Source organism: Acanthochromis polyacanthus, chromosome 1, assembly GCF_021347895.1.
Source record: "Acanthochromis polyacanthus isolate Apoly-LR-REF ecotype Palm Island chromosome 1, KAUST_Apoly_ChrSc, whole genome shotgun sequence".
NCBI classification, from domain to species: Eukaryota; Metazoa; Chordata; class Actinopteri; family Pomacentridae; genus Acanthochromis; species Acanthochromis polyacanthus.
The window spans coordinates 57,172,511-57,190,844 of NC_067113.1; the positions used below are offsets into that span (position 1 = coordinate 57,172,511).

General features: G+C 42.5%; 1 protein-coding gene across 3 annotated transcripts in view; it reads left to right on the plus strand.

Moving 5' to 3' along the window:
* tafa5a (TAFA chemokine like family member 5a) overlaps positions 1-18,334 on the plus strand; it is a 209,994-nt gene that overhangs the window by 188,836 nt on the left and 2,824 nt on the right. For 2 of the 3 annotated variants that reach the window (XM_022194113.2, XM_022194116.2), the window contains exons 3-4: positions 266-393; positions 14,666-14,853. In XM_022194113.2, coding sequence (XP_022049805.1) covers positions 266-393; positions 14,666-14,674 — 137 coding nt within the window. In that variant the 3' untranslated portion in view covers positions 14,675-14,853. The remainder of the gene's footprint in view (positions 1-265; positions 394-14,665; positions 14,854-18,334) is intronic. The other variant, XM_022194114.2, reaches the window with a different exon arrangement.

Below are 18,334 nucleotides of genomic sequence, written 5' to 3' on the forward strand. Positions count from 1 at the left end.
CTTCATCTTTTTTCAATCCGTTTATATGTGCTGCTACATATTTTTTTCTCTCCCCTTTTTCCATAATTTTTCAATCGTGTTATATCTCTGCCCATATCTGTCTTCCTCCATCTGTCATCCCCAAATCCACTCTCTCTATTTTAATCGTTGCATCTCTGCATCCACTCCGCTCTATCGTGTCTCTCTATCTGTTTATGTCTTCCATTTTTCTTCCCGCCCCCCCCACTCCTCGCCCTTCTGATCTTTCCTTCTGTCTCCTCTGCAGCTGGCATTGTTCGGAAAAAGCAGTGGTGTGAGATGGTGCCATGTTTGGAGGACGAAGGCTGTGACCTGTTAGTCAATAAATCTGGCTGGACTTGTACACAGCCCGGAGGCCGAGTCAAAACCACCACGGTGAGTTCAGGCTCTCTTTCAGTCCCTGAGGTTCCACCAACCACGCGCAAACCTGCACGGAAAGTCAATTGCGATGTAAATACAAACTAAGGACACATGTTATAGATTGTTTTAAAGGCTCCTTCCAGTAAAAATCGAGCTTTTCACCTTCTTAGCATGTCCATATGGTGTTTCTTTATGTGACAAACTTAGCAGTCAGTGCCATGGCTGAGCATTTCCGCCGCCAAATCCAACACATTTAAACTTTTGCCGTTTTATATGTAGCAAGCCTAAGGAGAAAATCCTGCCTACTTGCAATGTGGTAGCCTAGCCGCGCTAGACCCATGTTCTGAATTCTGAAGGCACAAGGGTCTAGGGCCGCTCGACAGGGAGGGAGGCGGGCTAAAAGGTTGTCTTTCAAATCACTCTGCCGCAATTGGGTAGGTATACAACCAATCAGCGCAACAAATAGGCTGACGGAGTTCCTAGAGCGCCGGCAGATTGTGGCTAAGTCCCATTAGCTTCCCAACCAGCGGAGCCAACTGGTATATTAAGGATTTGCCATATCCCGTCGGCGTAAGTCCAAATACGTCTTTCTTCTCAATGAAACACTTCAGTGCCGTCCTTTGTTTATCTTTCAAGTTGAATTTTAGCTTCAAATCTTTAAGGGCTGTGGCCAAAGCCGAGTCAAAAGATAACTGTTTATTGTGCACCGGTTGTTTCCGTCAGAATCGTCGCGCCTCTGTCGTCACTTCGTTACGCCCGCCTTCTGACTCTACACTTCATGGTGATTGATCCGGCCAGTTTTAGGAGAATCCAGCCTCGAGCCTTATGGAGGGTAACGAGACCCTCCCTGGCAGAGAATTAAATTCGTTGCCGTGGGTTGTCTAGCGCGGCTAGGCTAGCAATGTGGGGCTTTCTGCATCATTCTTCTTTAGAATCAGTTTCCTGTTTATTTATTTCAACACTGCAACTTGCGATTGACAATTGCAAAATAGTTTTATATAATTCCAGCAGAATGTAGGTGAGCTGGTGTGCTCGAGCATCATCAAGCAGCAGAGAACTTCCTAGATCTGCACGTCCTGAAGTATGCATCAAAGCCATTTTAAGGCAGGAAAAGGTCATTTTTTTTATTGAAAAAATGTCATTATATATAACTTTGATACACAGAGACAAGTTTTCAAGTAATCTATAATTTTACTATAAAAAAATATTTCTAAAAGCTGAGCCACTGTGGATGATCAAAGCTTTGATCCAGCCGGTTTTAAGGCAGTGTTTTCTGTTGCAAACTGCATTTCGTTCGAGACATTTTCAGTTACTAAACCGCTGATATTTGACAGTGTGAATGTAGAAGCTGTACAAAAGCCTGAGCTTGTAACAGAACACAATTGAAATCCACATTTCACAGGAATTGTCCTTTTATGGTTTCAGTGTATACATGGAAAAATAATGCCATGTAAGCCTGTTAGTTGAACCGCTGAAGAAAGATGAAAGACATATTATGTGCTCTGTGCTATGAAATGCACCTTTTCAGTTCAATATGTTGAGGTTCTATCAGATTTTTCTGCTACAGCCTGTTGTGGTGTGGCATGACCCTTTAGCTTATGGTGGTTAATGTTATCAACATGGAGCTGCAAAGATACTGCCAATTTTATGATTTTTCTTTTCCAGTATTAATAATGACTAGAGATACTTGTGCAAATGTTGTACAAGTTTTGTTTTTTCTTTAAAAACGCTTTTTTTTAATGATTTATGGCATTATAACTTTTATCATACTTCACAAAACACTTTTTTTGAGTTCTTTCTACTTCTAGCTATAGTTGTGCCGTTTCCATAGGGGTGCAGGCCTTTATTTTGCTTCAAAACAAAACCTCACAGTGAGTGAAAATGTGACATGAATAAAATAACACTCAGAAACTGCTTGCTACTTGTAAACAAAACAAAATTAGGTAATTTTTGGGGCCACTGCAGGGATCAGCACAATGAGTTGTGTATATAAGTAATGTATATGCACGTAGAGCAGACACATAGTAACAACAGCATTCATTTGGATTTGTTTTTCTGAAAACATGCCAAATCTAAGTTCAATATTATGTCTTCTTTTAGCTCAGTTTTGGTCTCCACCACATTCAAGAGGAAAATGCAGGGTTTAGCTCTTCCATTACATCCTGTTCAGCAGTTAAATGCTAATGTTGTTTGTCTGCTGTTCGAGGCTGAGCAGCTAGTTTACATAAATTGAAAACAGCTGCGTGCCAAGGCCTGTAAAACCTAAATCAAATTAGCTGAAAGCTATAAAATGCCCCACTGAACTAAAGTGAACAAAAGCTCAACTATCTTGGCCAACTTTGACTATTTGTAAAATAAAAATACAGGTAAGTGCAGCTTTAAACAACCTACTGTAATGTAATTTGCCATCCTGTGGTCAGTGTTTAGCTAAAACGATGTTGTCCCGCCTTACAGGAAGAATCAAGCTCTTCAGTGCACCTTTGAGCAGCACCACCAACTGTTGCTATGCTGTACTTTGTGCCAGTTTGCACACTGTCAGCCACTAATCACAGCAGAAAACCCAGTTAGCATTCACTTCACAATCTCCTACAAATGTTTCCCGCCCTCCTCGTCTCCAGCTCATCTCCACGCGCTTTGTTTACATCCTCATTGCCAGCAATTAGCTTGAATTAGCGACGCTCTTAATGTTAATGATGGCAGCAGATGGGGAGCCATCGCTTGTATTGGCTAGCATGCCGCCCATTCATCCACCCGCCTGTTCTCCACACCCTATATCGAGCTCTCCCAGCCTCCTCCTCCACTTCACCTGCTACTCCACCCCTCTCCTCCTTGCCCAACACACAAACACACGCCATCTTCCCACTGCATTCACCCCCACGCCCACTTTACAAGTGATGCAAGCCCTGTTGCTCTCCTGTTTGCCTATACTGTAGCAATTAAAGTGGCCTCGGTTGAGAAACACGTTACGCAACGCACACACACAACACAGCTGCCCTATCTGTGAATGTCAATGGGTGAACACTGAGGACCGGTGGGGCATCATTAATGCATCTGTCATGATTTAGTCATCATCTGACTAACTTGTTTGTGCCTTCGCTGCTGAAAAACAAACACACTTAAACACACTGCGGAAAGGCACGCTGAATGCTGAACTTAGGTGAATAAGCTTTGCTATCAGCTGGCTGCTGGCTCTTACTGTGTTGTGAGTCATGCGTGTCTCTCGGTGCTGTGACACAAACCTGAGCATGAACCTGGTCGTGGTGACAGCCGTAACATGTTCCACCGACAATGTAATTTGTTATCTGGGCATGCAGATATAGACCACACACACACACGCTCATCGGAAACATACTGTAGCTGGATCCACTTATTAACTTTGACAGATGTAGTATGTGTTAAGTATGCAAATACAGTGCCTATAAGAAGTACTCACCCCCTTGGAAGTTTCCCCTTTCATTACTTTTTGCATACTGAATCATGGTCAGTTTAGTGCGGCTTTTTTGAGACAACTTCACAAAAACATAAAACATTGTGAAAACATATTTCAACAAAGTGATGGTAATTAAGTAAAAAATCTGACATGTAAAATAAGATGTAAAATAAGAGATTGCATAATTATTCACTTTCCTTACACTCAGATCAACACATGTGCAGCCAACTGGTACAAGAAGTCATACAATTAGTGGAATGGAGATCATCTGACTACAGTCAGTGTGTCTCAACTGATAGTAGCATAAAATATTGTGACACCAAAACTGAGCTTTTTGACAATCAGACTATGACACTATGTATATGGAAAGCAAACATTTCATGTCATCACAAATACACCATCCGAACCATGAAGCATCATGTGAAGCATGGCGGTGGCAGCGTCATGATGGGAAGCACGGTGGTGGCGGCATCATGGTGTGAAGCATGGTGGCGGCATCATGATGTGAAGCATTGTGGTGGTGGCATCATGATGTGAAGCATGGTGGTGGCATCATGATGTGAAACATGGTGGTGGCATCATGATGTGAAGCATTGTGGTGGTAGCATCATGATGTGAAGCATGGTGGTAGCATCATGATGTGAAGCATGGTGGTAGCATCATGATGTGAAGCATTGTGGTGGTAGCATCATGATGTGAAGCATGGTGGTGGCATCATGATGTGAAACATGGTGGTGGCATCATGATGTGAAGCATGATGGTGGCATCATGATGTGAAGCATTGTGGTGGTAGCATCATGATGTGAAGCATGGTGGTAGCATCATGATGTGAAGCATGGTGGTAGCATCATGATGTGAAGCATGGTGGTAGCATCATGATGTGAAGCATGGTGGTGGCAGCATCATGATGTGAAGCATGATGGTGGCATCATGATGTGAAGCATGATGGTGGCATCATGATGTGAAGCATTGTGGTGGTAGCATCATGATGTGAAGCATGGTGGTAGCATCATGATGTGAAGCATGGTGGTGGCAGCATCATGATGTGAAGCATGATGGTGGCATCATGATGTGAAGCATTGTGGTGGTAGCATCATGATGTGAAGCATGATGGTGGCAGCATCATGATGTGAAGCATGGTGGTGGCAGCATCATGATGTGAAGCATGATGGTGGCAGCAGATACTGGAATGCTTCTCGGCAACAGGACCTCGAAGGCTTATTAAGGTAGAGGTAATCTATGTCGCTCAGTGGGTAGAGTGGCCGTCTCGCAACCGGAGGGTTGCGGTTCGATCCCCCGGCCTGTCGAGGTGTCCCTGAGCAAGACTCCTAATTGCTCCTGGTGGGTCGTGGTTAGCGCCTTGCATGGTAGCTCCCGCCATCGGTGTGTGTGAATGGGTGAATTTGGCGTATCATGTAAAGCGCTTTTACAACCATTTACCATTTAAAATGAATGTGTATCTGGAGGACAATCTGATGCAATCTGCAAGAAAATTTAAAGTCAAAGCTACACAGAAGTGGTTAAAAGCCAACAAGGTGAATGTTCTTGAGTGGCTAAGTCAGAGCCCAGACTTCAATCTAGTTGAAAATATGTGGCTGGAATTGATAAGCACAGTTCAGTGCCCAGATATGCAGGGGTATTGAGACCCATTCACACAGGATAAATGTAATTTTTGCCAGATGTTTATCTGGTAATACTGACTGAATGATTATGCAATCACTTATTTTAATTATATTCTATTTTTTTGATTGATTGATTGACATTATTTTGTTAAAAATGTGTCTTCACTTTGACATGAAAGAGTCTTTTTTTGTAAATTCCTGCTTAAAAAAACATCCAAATTATACTGACCATATCATATGTTGAAAAACAATAAATGAGGAAAATATTTTTTATAGGCACTGTATGGTGGCCCAACAGATCCACTGCATATGCATTTTTACATACTCTTACAGATGAGTGTCTGTCTACGTTTTCTAGTGTTTTCATGTCCAGAGTAGTGAATATGTTTCCCCACTTTCACTGCCAAGGTTGGCCCAGTACGCTCTGGCCTACATGTACATTTCACATCCTGCTTAGGATGTCAGTCAATGTAGCTCTCATCGGCTTATGCTGACAATATGCAGGATGTGACAGGTATTTCTTGCTTGCTTCATTGGCTCCTTTAAACTTGGTGACAGCTAGTCAAATGGCTGGACAGCTATGCGCACTCATCTGTGCCAGTCCATGTGTGTGTATGTGTGTGTCTGGTTAAGCAGCTTTCTCTGTCAAGGACTCTAATAACTGGCAACAAGCAGACTCAGGTCATTGTTTAAAATTCTTCTTAAAATATTAATTTATTTGATGGATGGACTGCCCTAGTGTGACCGCTGCCTTGCCTTCAATCTCGTGCAAGTTGAGGAAGATTTAGGACGTTGTGTCACCGCCTAAAATTGCCCGAATGCACTGAAGTTTAGAGGCCACTTCTCCCCGAGCGAATATTACCTAAACCTCTTGTTATCTGCAGACCCAAGGGAGAATAAGCCACACAAACAAAGCAAACTATTTACTGCTCAATCTCCCTCTGGTTAACATTGAACAAAAGGGCCCCTTCCCTAAGGCTTTACAAGGTTAAACCCAAACTGCAGCCACCCCGATATTGCCTGAGGATGACTGCTGGCTGTGCACAGTCCAGTGAGCATGTCCGACCTGTCTGTCAGGTGTTTGTGCGAAAACATCAATGCAGACAAACAGACATATCCCTCGGGGCATTTGACTAAGCCAAGTCAATCTGACTCAGCCCCATAGCCCCATAAAGGGCTATTTTGGACAAATGTCAGGAAGCAGTTTGTGTGTGTTGGTCAAATGTTTGTGAGTTCGTTGTTTTCTCTGTCAAACAGAGGGAGATTGTTGTTCGGGATGACAACACTGACCTCTCCTCACACCGCTGACCCCTTCCCTACCTTTATTTGGCAACGCAGCTCAGTGTGAGTTGTGAGACGGATTAGATGTACCCCACTCGTCCTCCCTCCACCTACAGAATGTCACTTATATCAGTGGCCACCATTTGACGGATAAAAATAACCTCTTCGCATACTTTTCTGTCTTCTTGACTCCTCCTCAGACGCTTTTTCACTTTCCATCTTGCATTTTTTTTCACATCTTCTCCTTCCATCTCCCCATGCATTTATCTTAGTCTGACCCTGCTGTGAGGAGTACACAGTTGTTCCTGTCAATAAAAAAAAAACAAAAAAACACAATATGGATTTCTCCAAGGCCGGCCACAGATGATACATATGAAGATTGATATGTACATTGCTTATTGTTGACAGTGACATTTTGACTGAGGTTACTTTTAGTAGCGGCGCACAGCGGCTGAGAAGGACACACATCAAGTCGAGGTAGACACGTGAAGCTGGAGCGAGTCATTTATTTCAGTATCAGGCTGATACAGTGACAAGTCTCTCCTCTGAAGGACTGACCTAACACAAGATGAAATTCCTCACATGAACATATCAAGCTGTAAATGAGCACCACAGGGGTTCACGTGACTGCATTAATGAGACTACAGAATGCACAGGAGATGCAACAAAACACAGGACTTACTCTTATCGATGTCATAATCACCTACAGGAACACTGGTGAGAAAGATCTGTCATAACATTACTTTCAGTCACAACATTCTTGCAAATGATTCACCGGGTCATGCTCCTGGACAGCAAGCGTCCAATTCTTGCTTGTCAAGCTCTGAATCTGTCCACATGTTGAAGTGGTGTTTATGCAGCTATAATTAGAGAGATACTCGCTATCTCAGGCTTTTTTTTAAATGAAAATAATCTCCATCCCGAAGAATGTAAGCCTCCGGGTCTGACATTTGAAGACAATGGTAAACTGCCATGAACCTGCACTCTTTCTAACAGCCAGCAGGGGGGGACTCCTCAAGTCAGATTGTATAGAAGTCTATGAGAAACTGACTCCACTTCTCCCTGGATTTGCTACCTCATTAAGCATTTTTCTGATGAATTCATAGTCTCAATAGCTAGTTTTAAGATTTTTTGAATACAGAATAGTGTTATATCATAAATTGTGGTTCTGTTTAGAGAAAAATGGTGATTCTACTATTCCTTTCACTGTGCTTAATGTCCTCAAGTTCAAAGTCAGACTCATCCCTTACTCACTGCGCCTGGTTTCAAAAGACAAAGATGACCAAATGCCAAAGGCTTCAAAAGTCCACAAACTAACAAGTGACATCTTGGTGCCTACATCCATCTTATATATCGAGTCCAGTGATTTTGCATCTTTTCTGAAATAGATTCATGTGCACTGAGCATGCAAGTGCCAGAATTAACAAAGTAGCAGGTTGGTTGCTTAGTTGTAGAAAATACGAAGAGGAAGCAGAGTAAAGATGAAGTGTTAGATCAGAGATTTCTTTGCTCGGACTGATGACAAGGTGGAAACTAAAAGTATTTCATGACTGTAAAGTGGTAACAGCAGCGAAAAACATAGAATGGGGAATATTGTCACACATTAGGGAAGAAAATGTGACAAGAAGAACTGAGTGTTTACAAAAATTTTCTCTTAAGGGATGATAAAACATCAGAATTTTTTATAGGCACCAGTTATAAACATAGTAAACATAATAAAAATACATACACACGTGGACAAAATTGTTGGTACCCCTCAGTTAAAGAAGGAAAAACCCACAATTCTCACTGAAATCACTTGAAACTCACAAAAGTAACAATAAATAAAAATTTATTGAAAATTAAATAATCAAAATCAGCCATCACTTTTGAATTGTTGATTAACATAATTATTTAAAAAAACAAACTAATGAAATAGGGCTGGACAAAAATGATGGTACCCATAACTTAATATTTTGTTGCACAACCTTTTGAGGCAATCACTGCAATTAAACGATTTCTGTATTTGTCAATGAGCGTTCTGCAGCTGTCAACAGGTATTTTGGCCCACTCCTCATGAGCAAACAGCTCCAGTTGTCTCAGGTTTGATGGATGTCTTCTCCAAATGGCATGTTTCAGCTCCTTCCACATATGTTCAATGGGATTCAGATCTGGGCTCATAGAAGGCCACTTTAGAATAGTCCAACGCTTTTCTCTCAGCCATTCTTGGGTGTTTTTGGCTGTGTGTTTTGGATCGTTGTCCTGTTGGAAGACCCATGACCTGCGACTGAGACCAAGCTTTCTGACACTAGGCAGCACATTTCTCTCCAGAATGCCTTGATAGTCTTCAGATTTCATCGTACCTTGCACACTTTCAAGACACCCTGTGCCAGATGCAGCAAAGCAGCCCCAAAACATTACTGAGCCTCCTCCATGTTTCACCGTAGGGACAGTGTTCTTTTCTTCGTATGCTTGGTTTTTGAGTCTATGAACATAGAGTTGATGTGCCTTACCAAAAAGCTCCAGTTTGGTCTCATCTGTCCAAAGGACATTCTCCCAGAAGCTTTGTGGCTTGTCAACATGCATTTTTGCAAATTCCAGTCTGGCTTTTTTATGAGTTTTTTTCAGCAGTGGTGTCCTCCTTGGTCGTCTCCCATGAAGTCCACTTTGGCTCAAACAACGACGAATGGTGCGATCTGACACTGATGTACCTTGGCCTTGGAGTTCACCTTTAATTTCTTTGGAGGTTGCTCTGGGCTCTTTGGATACAATTCCAACGATCCGTCTCTTCAATTTGTCATCAATTTTCCTCTTGCGGCCACGTCCAGGGAGGTTGGCTACTGTCCCGTGGGTCTTGAACTTCTGAATAATATGAGCCACTGTTGTCACAGGAACTTCAAGCTGTTTAGAGATGGTCTTATAGCCTTTACCTTTAAGATGTTTGTCTATCATTTTTTTTCGGATGTCCTGGGACAATTCTCTCCTTCACTTTCTGTTGTCCATGTTCAGTGTGGTACACACCTTTTCACCAAACAGCAGGGTGACTACTTGTCTCCCTTTAAATAGGCAGACTGACTGATTATGAGTTTGGAAACACCTGTGATGTCAATTAAATGACACACCTGAGTTAATCATGTCACTCTGGTCAAATAGTTTTCAATCTTTTATAGAGGTACCATCATTTTTGTCCAGGCCTCTTTCATTAGTTTGTTTTTTTAAATAATTATGTTAATCAACAATTCAAAAGTAATGGCTGTTTTTGATTATTTAATTTTCAATAAATTTTTATTTATTGTTACTTTTGTGAGTTTCAAGTGATTTCAGTGAGAATTGTGGGTTTTTCCTTCTTTAACTGAGGGGTACCAACAATTTTGTCCACGTGTGTATATATTAGTGTGGCTGCAGCCTCAAGTGATTGGAGGGTGGGTTGTTTTTTATATTAGTTTCTTTATCTAGACAACCGGCAGCAGTTGTAGCCTCATGTTTCTTTCCAGAGGTAAATGGCATGTCATTAACTAACTGCATTATTCAGGTGACTTTAGGAAAATACCCATTCAGGTCTGAAGCATTCGGAATGCTGGAGCTGAGATGCAACCATATTGGAAATTAATTCCCATCCTCAAGTTCTCAATTTAAAATTAGAGTGAATATCAAAACCTACTTAAGTGTAAATCCAACCATTAGGCTGCTGTCGAAATATCTTATTCTATCATGAACTAAACCATCCACATTTAGTTGGAAATAATGACATTTTATTAAATTATTTTTCATCATGCAATACTACAACTATTGGTAGCCGTCTGTACACAATAAAAGAACAATGCTGCTCTTTTATCTTCATGTCTTCTACATGGATTACCAGCTAGTGAAGGCTTTTAGCCTTCGACATGCAACTTTAGTCTCAGTGTTTTCACATGATATCATGGATGTAGCCAATGCATTAATATTTAACAAGCCTTTACAAGGTTCTTGTTTTAGCTGGATATGTTGAAATGTCTGTTGAAGAGGACACATTTTGAATAATTTAATGTGGTGTTTTAGCGTGAGTTTACACCAAGGACCCCCCCCCCAAGTCAACCACTGCGGAGTGTGTGTGTTGTGCTGGAATGGAAACTTTGACAGGTAGTCAGCTGATTCTGACCCTCTGAATTTAATTAAATTGTTGTTCGAAACACTTCTAAACAGATCACAGCATGCTGACAGCATTTTGTCCTGGTGACAGGCAAGATGATCTGAAAATGCAGCATCTAGGGGTTAATTTGTCCGGACCCCATGATGTTAAATGACTTGAATATACATTTTATCACAGAGTTAGTACAGTCAAATGCTGCATTTGCTGCCTTTGTAAGGCGCTCTCTTTCAGCAAAGCGATATGTAGTCTCAGCAGTCATCTCCTATACCTCCACCTCTCTGTGAAAGGCTTACTGCTGTCTCTCTCCAGAGAGGAGGATGCTCTGCGTTGTGCCCTCCACCATTTTAGACTGGCAGATGAAACAGCGCAAGGAGCTATCTCTCTCTGCATGTGCCGGCGCAGGGAGCTCGGCGAGAAAGAAGCAGGATTCAAAAAGGAGGCAGAGGAGCAGCGCAAAGGGAAGAAAAGAGCAGTGTGACTGAAAGACAGAGAAAGAGAATTGAGCCAGTCAGAAGTAAAGCAGCAGAAAACGTTAAGTCATTTTCAGCTGGTTCACATCAAACAGCGCCTCTTGCTAAGTCCTTCAGTGCCCGTCGAGCTAATAGAAAAGGACATTACTTTGGAAAGTAGATTTTCTTTCACCAATTTATAAAAGCTTAAAACGAAATGGCAAGAAAAAGCTGTCAGGAGATTTTTTTTTCCTGCTGTTTACATAGTACCGAATAGAGTATGGCCAGTATTTTCAAGGGATTCTTACAGAGCAAGTTGCTAAAGAGAGCATTTTTCTGTCATGAAGTGTCTTCTGACATTGCAGGACACAGTGACTCAAAATGTGTAAGACAGTTCCAAAACAAGTGAAATGGTTACAAAATCCTGAGCTGTCTAACGAGGTCTTAATCATATGTTCCATTAGGGCGACCCTGATTGGGGTATTTAGGCTGTGAACAAAGTGCTACGAGCAGAAGTGGCACCAACTGAGAGAAAGACCATGATTACTGTAATCAAGACTTTTTCACTGAGAGCAGAAAACAGAGAAAGAGGAGGAGAGAGTCCATACTGCAGCCTCCACAAGTGAGGCAAGGAGATTATAATATTTGATATGAGCTCATGCATATGCTTATTCTACACTGTAGCTTCATATGTATGCCTGCAGATGAAGGCTGTTTTGACCCCAACATAAACATCTCTTTCTACAAAGGGCTCAGTTTGCAGCAGACAATCCCCAGGCCAGTCTGTGCCTCTGTAAGCTTCCAGAGTATTTACGCATTTCTTCTTCTGCCAGTGACAGCGTGTATTCGACCGAGTATGAAAAAGCTCCTTCGATTGGGGTTTGTAAGTAAGTGCTGAGGGCCTCCCCCACAGTTCCTCCATCCCCCCCTTCCATTGCTTCTTCTTCTCCATCTCTCTGTGGATCCGGCTCATCCTGGGTCTGATGGGATCAGCCCAGCTATCACCATCCCTTTCCCCCCCTATGGTTGCGGGTCGGTACCGGCCTTGGTAATTGATCCCTCTGGGCCCTCCAGGCCCATCCAACAGTGGGTTGAACAGAATCACCACTAAGAAGACAGCTGCTTGGCCACCCCAGACAGGCCGAGAAAAAAGGGAGAAAGAGAAAGAAACCCTGTTGCTGCTAACCATTAGGTCTGTCTGCCAGCTTCTTTCTAGAGGGAGCCAAGTCAGCACATTGCCTTGGCTTGGACAGCACCAAGTCCTCCATTTTGGGAAGCTTGGAGAGATGTTGTGACTGTTAGCAGAGAGAGAGGCGAGAGGAACTGACATGAAGAACGAGAAAGCCTGTCTTTCTAAGTTCTTATCAACAAGCCTAGGAGCTTGCCGGACTGATCTGCTAAGTGAGCAGTGTTGCTTAAACTCAAAGCCTCCGCTAGCCAGTGAAAGAGTTCCTGTCGTGTTTCAGCCTGAGTGTCAACAATGCTCAGTTCCAGAGCTACAGGCATTTCGATTCGGCAGAAGAAAAGGTAATTGACTTTATAAAGGAGGAACTGATTGCTAGCTTGTGTTAGCGCCATGAGAAGCAGGTGTATTCTGACAGGCAGGCAACAATAAAAGCACACATGTAAGGACAAAACATCTGCACCCAAGGCTAAGTTCAGTTTTCAGAAAAATAAGTGTGTCCAAAACATCTACTTTCCAGGACATTGAAATTAAAAAAAGATCTCTTTTTGGTGTGTTTGCCAAATAATCCAGAGGGTTTTTAATAGTTGATTTAGCTCAAGGAGTAGAAGAGTAAAAGGGAATTTTCGTACAGTAATTCATCAGATCTGCAAAATGTAAAAATACCCAGGTTTGGAAATACGTGGTTCTTACTGTACAGTGATGCTATTAATGTTAAAATGATGACAGTGCTAAAGTAACAGCAAAGTCCACAGGCTCCATCCATGTTCACTAATGTTTGCAGGCTTCATCCTCAAGAGATCATGATTGTCTTGCCAAAATTGCAATACAGTCTCAAAAATAAAACTTTGATCTGTTGATAGTGCGCCAGGAAAAGGGCAGAAGTTCAGCAAAATACACAGGCTCTATCCTCTATGGACCATGAATGTGGCTACAAATTCTGACATAAGCTCAGGAAAACTGAAAACTTAGACCTGAGCTGGTGATGCATGGAAAAGCAATGGTTTACCAAAGTCTGCAGCTCCATCCTCTAAAGACCATAAAAGTGTCTACAAAATTGGGATATAGTTTCAGATAAGGTGAAAATTTGACCTGCTGCTGGGGCTGAAGGACAAAGGCAGTATATCACCAAACCTAGCAGGCTCCATCCTCTGAGAACCATAAATGTCTCTACAAAACTGCAATATCGTCTCACAAAAAAGAAAACTTTGACCTGCTGGTGATGCTCCAGGAAAAGGGCAGTAGTTAAGCACAGTCCAGAGGCTCTGTCCTCTGGAGACCATGAATGTCTCTCCAAAACTGCAGTATGATCTCATAAAAACATATAAACTTTGACCTGATGCTGGTGCTACGGGAGAAAGACAGTGGTTCACCAAAGTCAGCTGGCGTCATTGTCTGGAGACCATGAATGTCTCTACAAATTGTACTAAGATCTCATGAAAAATGCAACTTTGAATCTCTGCTGGTGCTCCAGGAAAAAAAAAAGTTCACTAAAGTTCACAGGCTCTGTCCACTGGCGACCATGAATGTCTTCACAAAATTTCAATGTGAGTTCATAAAAATGCAAATTTTGACCTGTTGCTGGTGCTGCAGAAAAAAGCCAGCGATTCACTAAATTTTGCAGAAAGTCTGTGCCAAATTTCACTTCAGTCCATTCAACAGTTGTTATGGTATTTTTTATCTTGATAGAAATGGTGGACAGACTGATATTACCATCCCCTTAGGGCTGAAGAACTTCATAGACTATGGCATTTAACGAGATGTATTTTCACTGTTTAGTATGTTAAATCACGCAAAATAATGAATTATGAATGAATAAATGATTTCTGAATTATTTATTGCCATTTTTTTTTCATTTTATTGCTTAACAAGCCACTGAAGGAACATCAGGCCTCTTTCTATTTTCTTCTGTGTGGGCTTCTTCTACACAGACCCTGTTTTCCTCCCACACTCCTATATTTAACACTAGAACACATTCAACATAGAACAGATTCCTTCTGACACACACGAGCACAAAATAGCTCTGCCGGCTTCAGACAAATCCAAATAGGCACATTAATAAGACAAATTTGATAATGATGACGGTGGTGGTGGCGGCGACGATGGTGGTGTGACTGTGTATGAATCAGGAAAAAAGAAAAGAAAATTGAAAATCTGCATCCTTGAGCTTGATAACCAAACCACCTTCCCCCTCTTCCTCTCTTCCCTCAGGCTCTATGACGCGACAAGAGTCCCCCTCGACACTCTTGCACTATGGAGAGCATTGATGACCCCTTGACAGACAGCCAAAATCCACCTACCACCACCACCACCACTACCACCACCATCACAACAGCTCCACCTTTACCCTGGTCCCGCAAAGGCAGGAAGCAACACAAGGGCCTTATGGAGGCAACAAGGTACAACAAAAACCCCATAAATCTAGTTTTGCAAATTAGATCTTGTCTGTAAACTAGATGTCTTAATAGTTACCGCCAATATTAAGGGTTTATCAGAACACAAGCTGCTGCGGAACATGAAAACAACACAAAGCACAGACTCACGTGCACACACATAAATCCAGATACAATATAAACAACTGTCTGCTTGTTTGATATCTCTATTTGGCTTACTCATTTCTCCATAAGCTCAGGATTTCCCCAGTGCGTGTTTTAACCAAAGAAAATCCATGTGTGCAGCACAACCAGTAAACCCCCGACGGTTTATTTGGCACGCCTCGTATATTGTCTTTAAAGTACTGTGTCAGATGGCGTCTGCACGCTCAAATAAAACAAGGCGCCAGGCAGACTCTGATATTAATTCATGTGATTGGGAAATAGAGAGTAGCCGCGTAGTAAATTTAACGTACGGTGCCGTTAAAGGGATGAGGCCAAAGTCATAAAAATGCCCGCTCTCGTAGTTTTCGAAAAACCCGGCTCCATCCGTTGGTCAATATTGTCAGCATTTATGGCCCATGTTATAATTTGCTTTTGAGGAAAAATTTGATCCTGCTGCTTCTCCACTCCAGACAGCGAGTCTTCAGTAGATTTGAAACTATAAATAGCACAGGGTGGAATGCAGTCTGTGAACTCCGCAGAGTACAGTGTATCAAAAGAAGATTATTGCCTATTTACTCCCAGAAAAGGCCATCTAAGATTGGATTTGAACGTTTGATCCCTTAATATAGAGCAGAGAGGAACATAATGCCGTATCGCCTGCAATCATCTAATCTAATACAGTGGCATGTAATACAGTAGCTCTCACTGTATGAGCAGATATCATCTACACAGTGCAATGTATTGCACTGGCAACAATTCAGGCATCTAAAACAAATCAGTAACATTTTGTTGTTAGTGCCTGACGCCTCCGTGGTTAAATCTGTTCTAATGTTCCCTCTTGAGCATTAAGTTCTGATCATATTGTAGAATGCAGATAGTGAACTGTGTTTGCTTTGATGTTCTGATGAAATGCAGTATGAAAGGGTTGATAATGACATAACGCCCCAGATAGCTTTGAACTCTCTCCTAATGTGGAATGGGGCCTAGCGTCTGGAGGCCCGTGCATACATGTTCATGTATTTTCATCTCAGCATCTTGCTTCAGGCGTTATCCAACTTCACAGCATGTAATGAGCAGTTTCCTGTCCCTTATTAACCTGTGGATCATGCCTAACCTAGGAGTTCACATATGAATATTCATCAGGAGCGCTATTGTGCTCGCTGGCGCGCTACAATTGGGAGGCGAGCACGCGAGACTTAACATCAAACAGCGAGGGCAGGAACAAGTATTGGAAACGAGGATGGCGAGGTGACGCAAAAAGCAGAGGCACTTTACGATGATGGATTAGCGAGAAGGCTTTACTCCATTAGCTGGTGATGCAGAAACACCTCGTCTTCTTCAGCGTAAAATCATCTAATCGCCCATCAATTAATCAGCCGCTTGAGATTCTGCATTATTCACATCTATCTCGATACAGAGTTTGGAGAGGCAAAATAGGCCAATTTTCCTACAAGCTTGCCCGTTCGCATGTTCTCCGAGGGTCACGGCGCGGTGACATTTTGAAGGCAGTCAGCGAGAGTTCGCACAGAGAGTGAAAATGTCAAGCCTGGGCCATATGTTCGGCTGCATTTCACTCCCGCAACTCCCAGCTGGTGAGCAGCTCCATATGTATTGTGAATACAGTTTTCTTTAGCTTGAACAGATGCGACTGCTTGCACCTTCACTTGAGTGCACATAACAAGCGCATTTCTACATCAAAGCACTCCGGCTTGGCCCTCGAGACGAGAGGCTACTACGTAAACGTCCCTGAAATCAAATGTTTTCCTTGTCCTCGATCGAAACGCTGCCGGGAACATATCGATAGGCATCGAGTGGATCGCCTGCCCTGCGCCATAACAAGAGAAACCTGCACAAATTGCACATTAACACAGATGGATTCTGTCCACGACGCTGCCTTCTGTTACTATGACACCTCCAGCAGTTATCAGTCTCACTCGACAGTCTAATTCCCTTTCTACTGGATGGCTTGTTTGAACAGTCAGACCACTGCACTCAAAGTTTGTCCAGCCAGGCCATCACCGCCGCCGCATCACATTTCCATTCGACTCTGCATTCCTCCGGCATCAGAATGTAAAATATTCACTTGCTGTTATAAGATATAAAATACAGTAATATGATCGTTTCCTGATAAACCTGAGGTAATAATCACCTAGGGCCTGTGAATTTTATTCATAGGGCAAATTCATCTCACATTCATCTGACATTCGTTCCCTGTTTTTAATAGAAGTCTTGCATTTCCCTGAGATGAGATTTGTGTGTGAGATTTATGGGGAACCATTTGCCACAGTGTGGGTGTGAGGAAGGAAAAAAAAGAAAAAAAGGAAGCGAGTATAAGGAAATTACCATGGTAGACACAGACTATGCAGCAGCTTGCATAAAACAAGACCACATCTATCCCTTAAATTCATTTGCATTGCATTTTTTTCTTCTTCCACAACAATGCTTCCATGCAGTGATTGTGCCCTCCTTCCGTTTTATCTCCTTGAACACTCGGTGTAGTCTCATTTCGCCCACTAGGAGGCACTAAAAGAGGGCGACTGAGCTCACACTGGGATCAAACACCTGTTCTGGCAGCGGTCACAGTCAAGCAGTTAGCGCAGTCATAGCCCTGTTTTAAGCTGTGTTACCTCTGGCTCATTTCATGCCCAGCTCCAACCAAACCATGACATTATCTCTATGAAAACCTGCGCTCACTGAGGGTTTATTATTCCCAGAGCACAGGACATTTTCATCTGTGATACATGCTCGTCCTGCATCCAACACCTGCCCCTTTCATGGCAATTTACACCCTGTGAAATCATCAAGAGTTCAGTATTATGAATTAAGCTTCAGTGGCGATGCAGCGGTTCTTGGAAGGCGTCGGCACCTCTATCAAGTTGGATGTAACTGGCGGGGGCCAGATGGTGCGGAGGCTTCCAGATTTGTCTTCCTGTGCTAGATTAATTGTTTCTCAGGCTCTGCACCGTGAGACCGCCTTTGTTATTGGTTACACCCGCTGAAGAGTTCTAAATATTTGACTCGCAAAGCACTTTTATGATGCTACCAGAGCGGTGTAATTAACATCCTCATTGTGCCGGGGAGCAATAGGTGCACATAAACGTGGCACAGAATGTAAGCAGCGATACCCTAAAAAGATGCCTTTTCTTTTAAAGAATAGTTTCCCATCACGAGGCTTATTTGCCTCCTTGCTGAGAGTTTAATAAGAGGATCAGCCGCTCTCATATCCTTTATGGTTAATATAATGCTACAGCTGGCAGCAGGTTAGCTTTGTTTAGCATAAAGACTGAGAACAGGGAAAAGAGGGGAAAAGGTTCATTTTATTTGCACAGATTAAACAAATGAG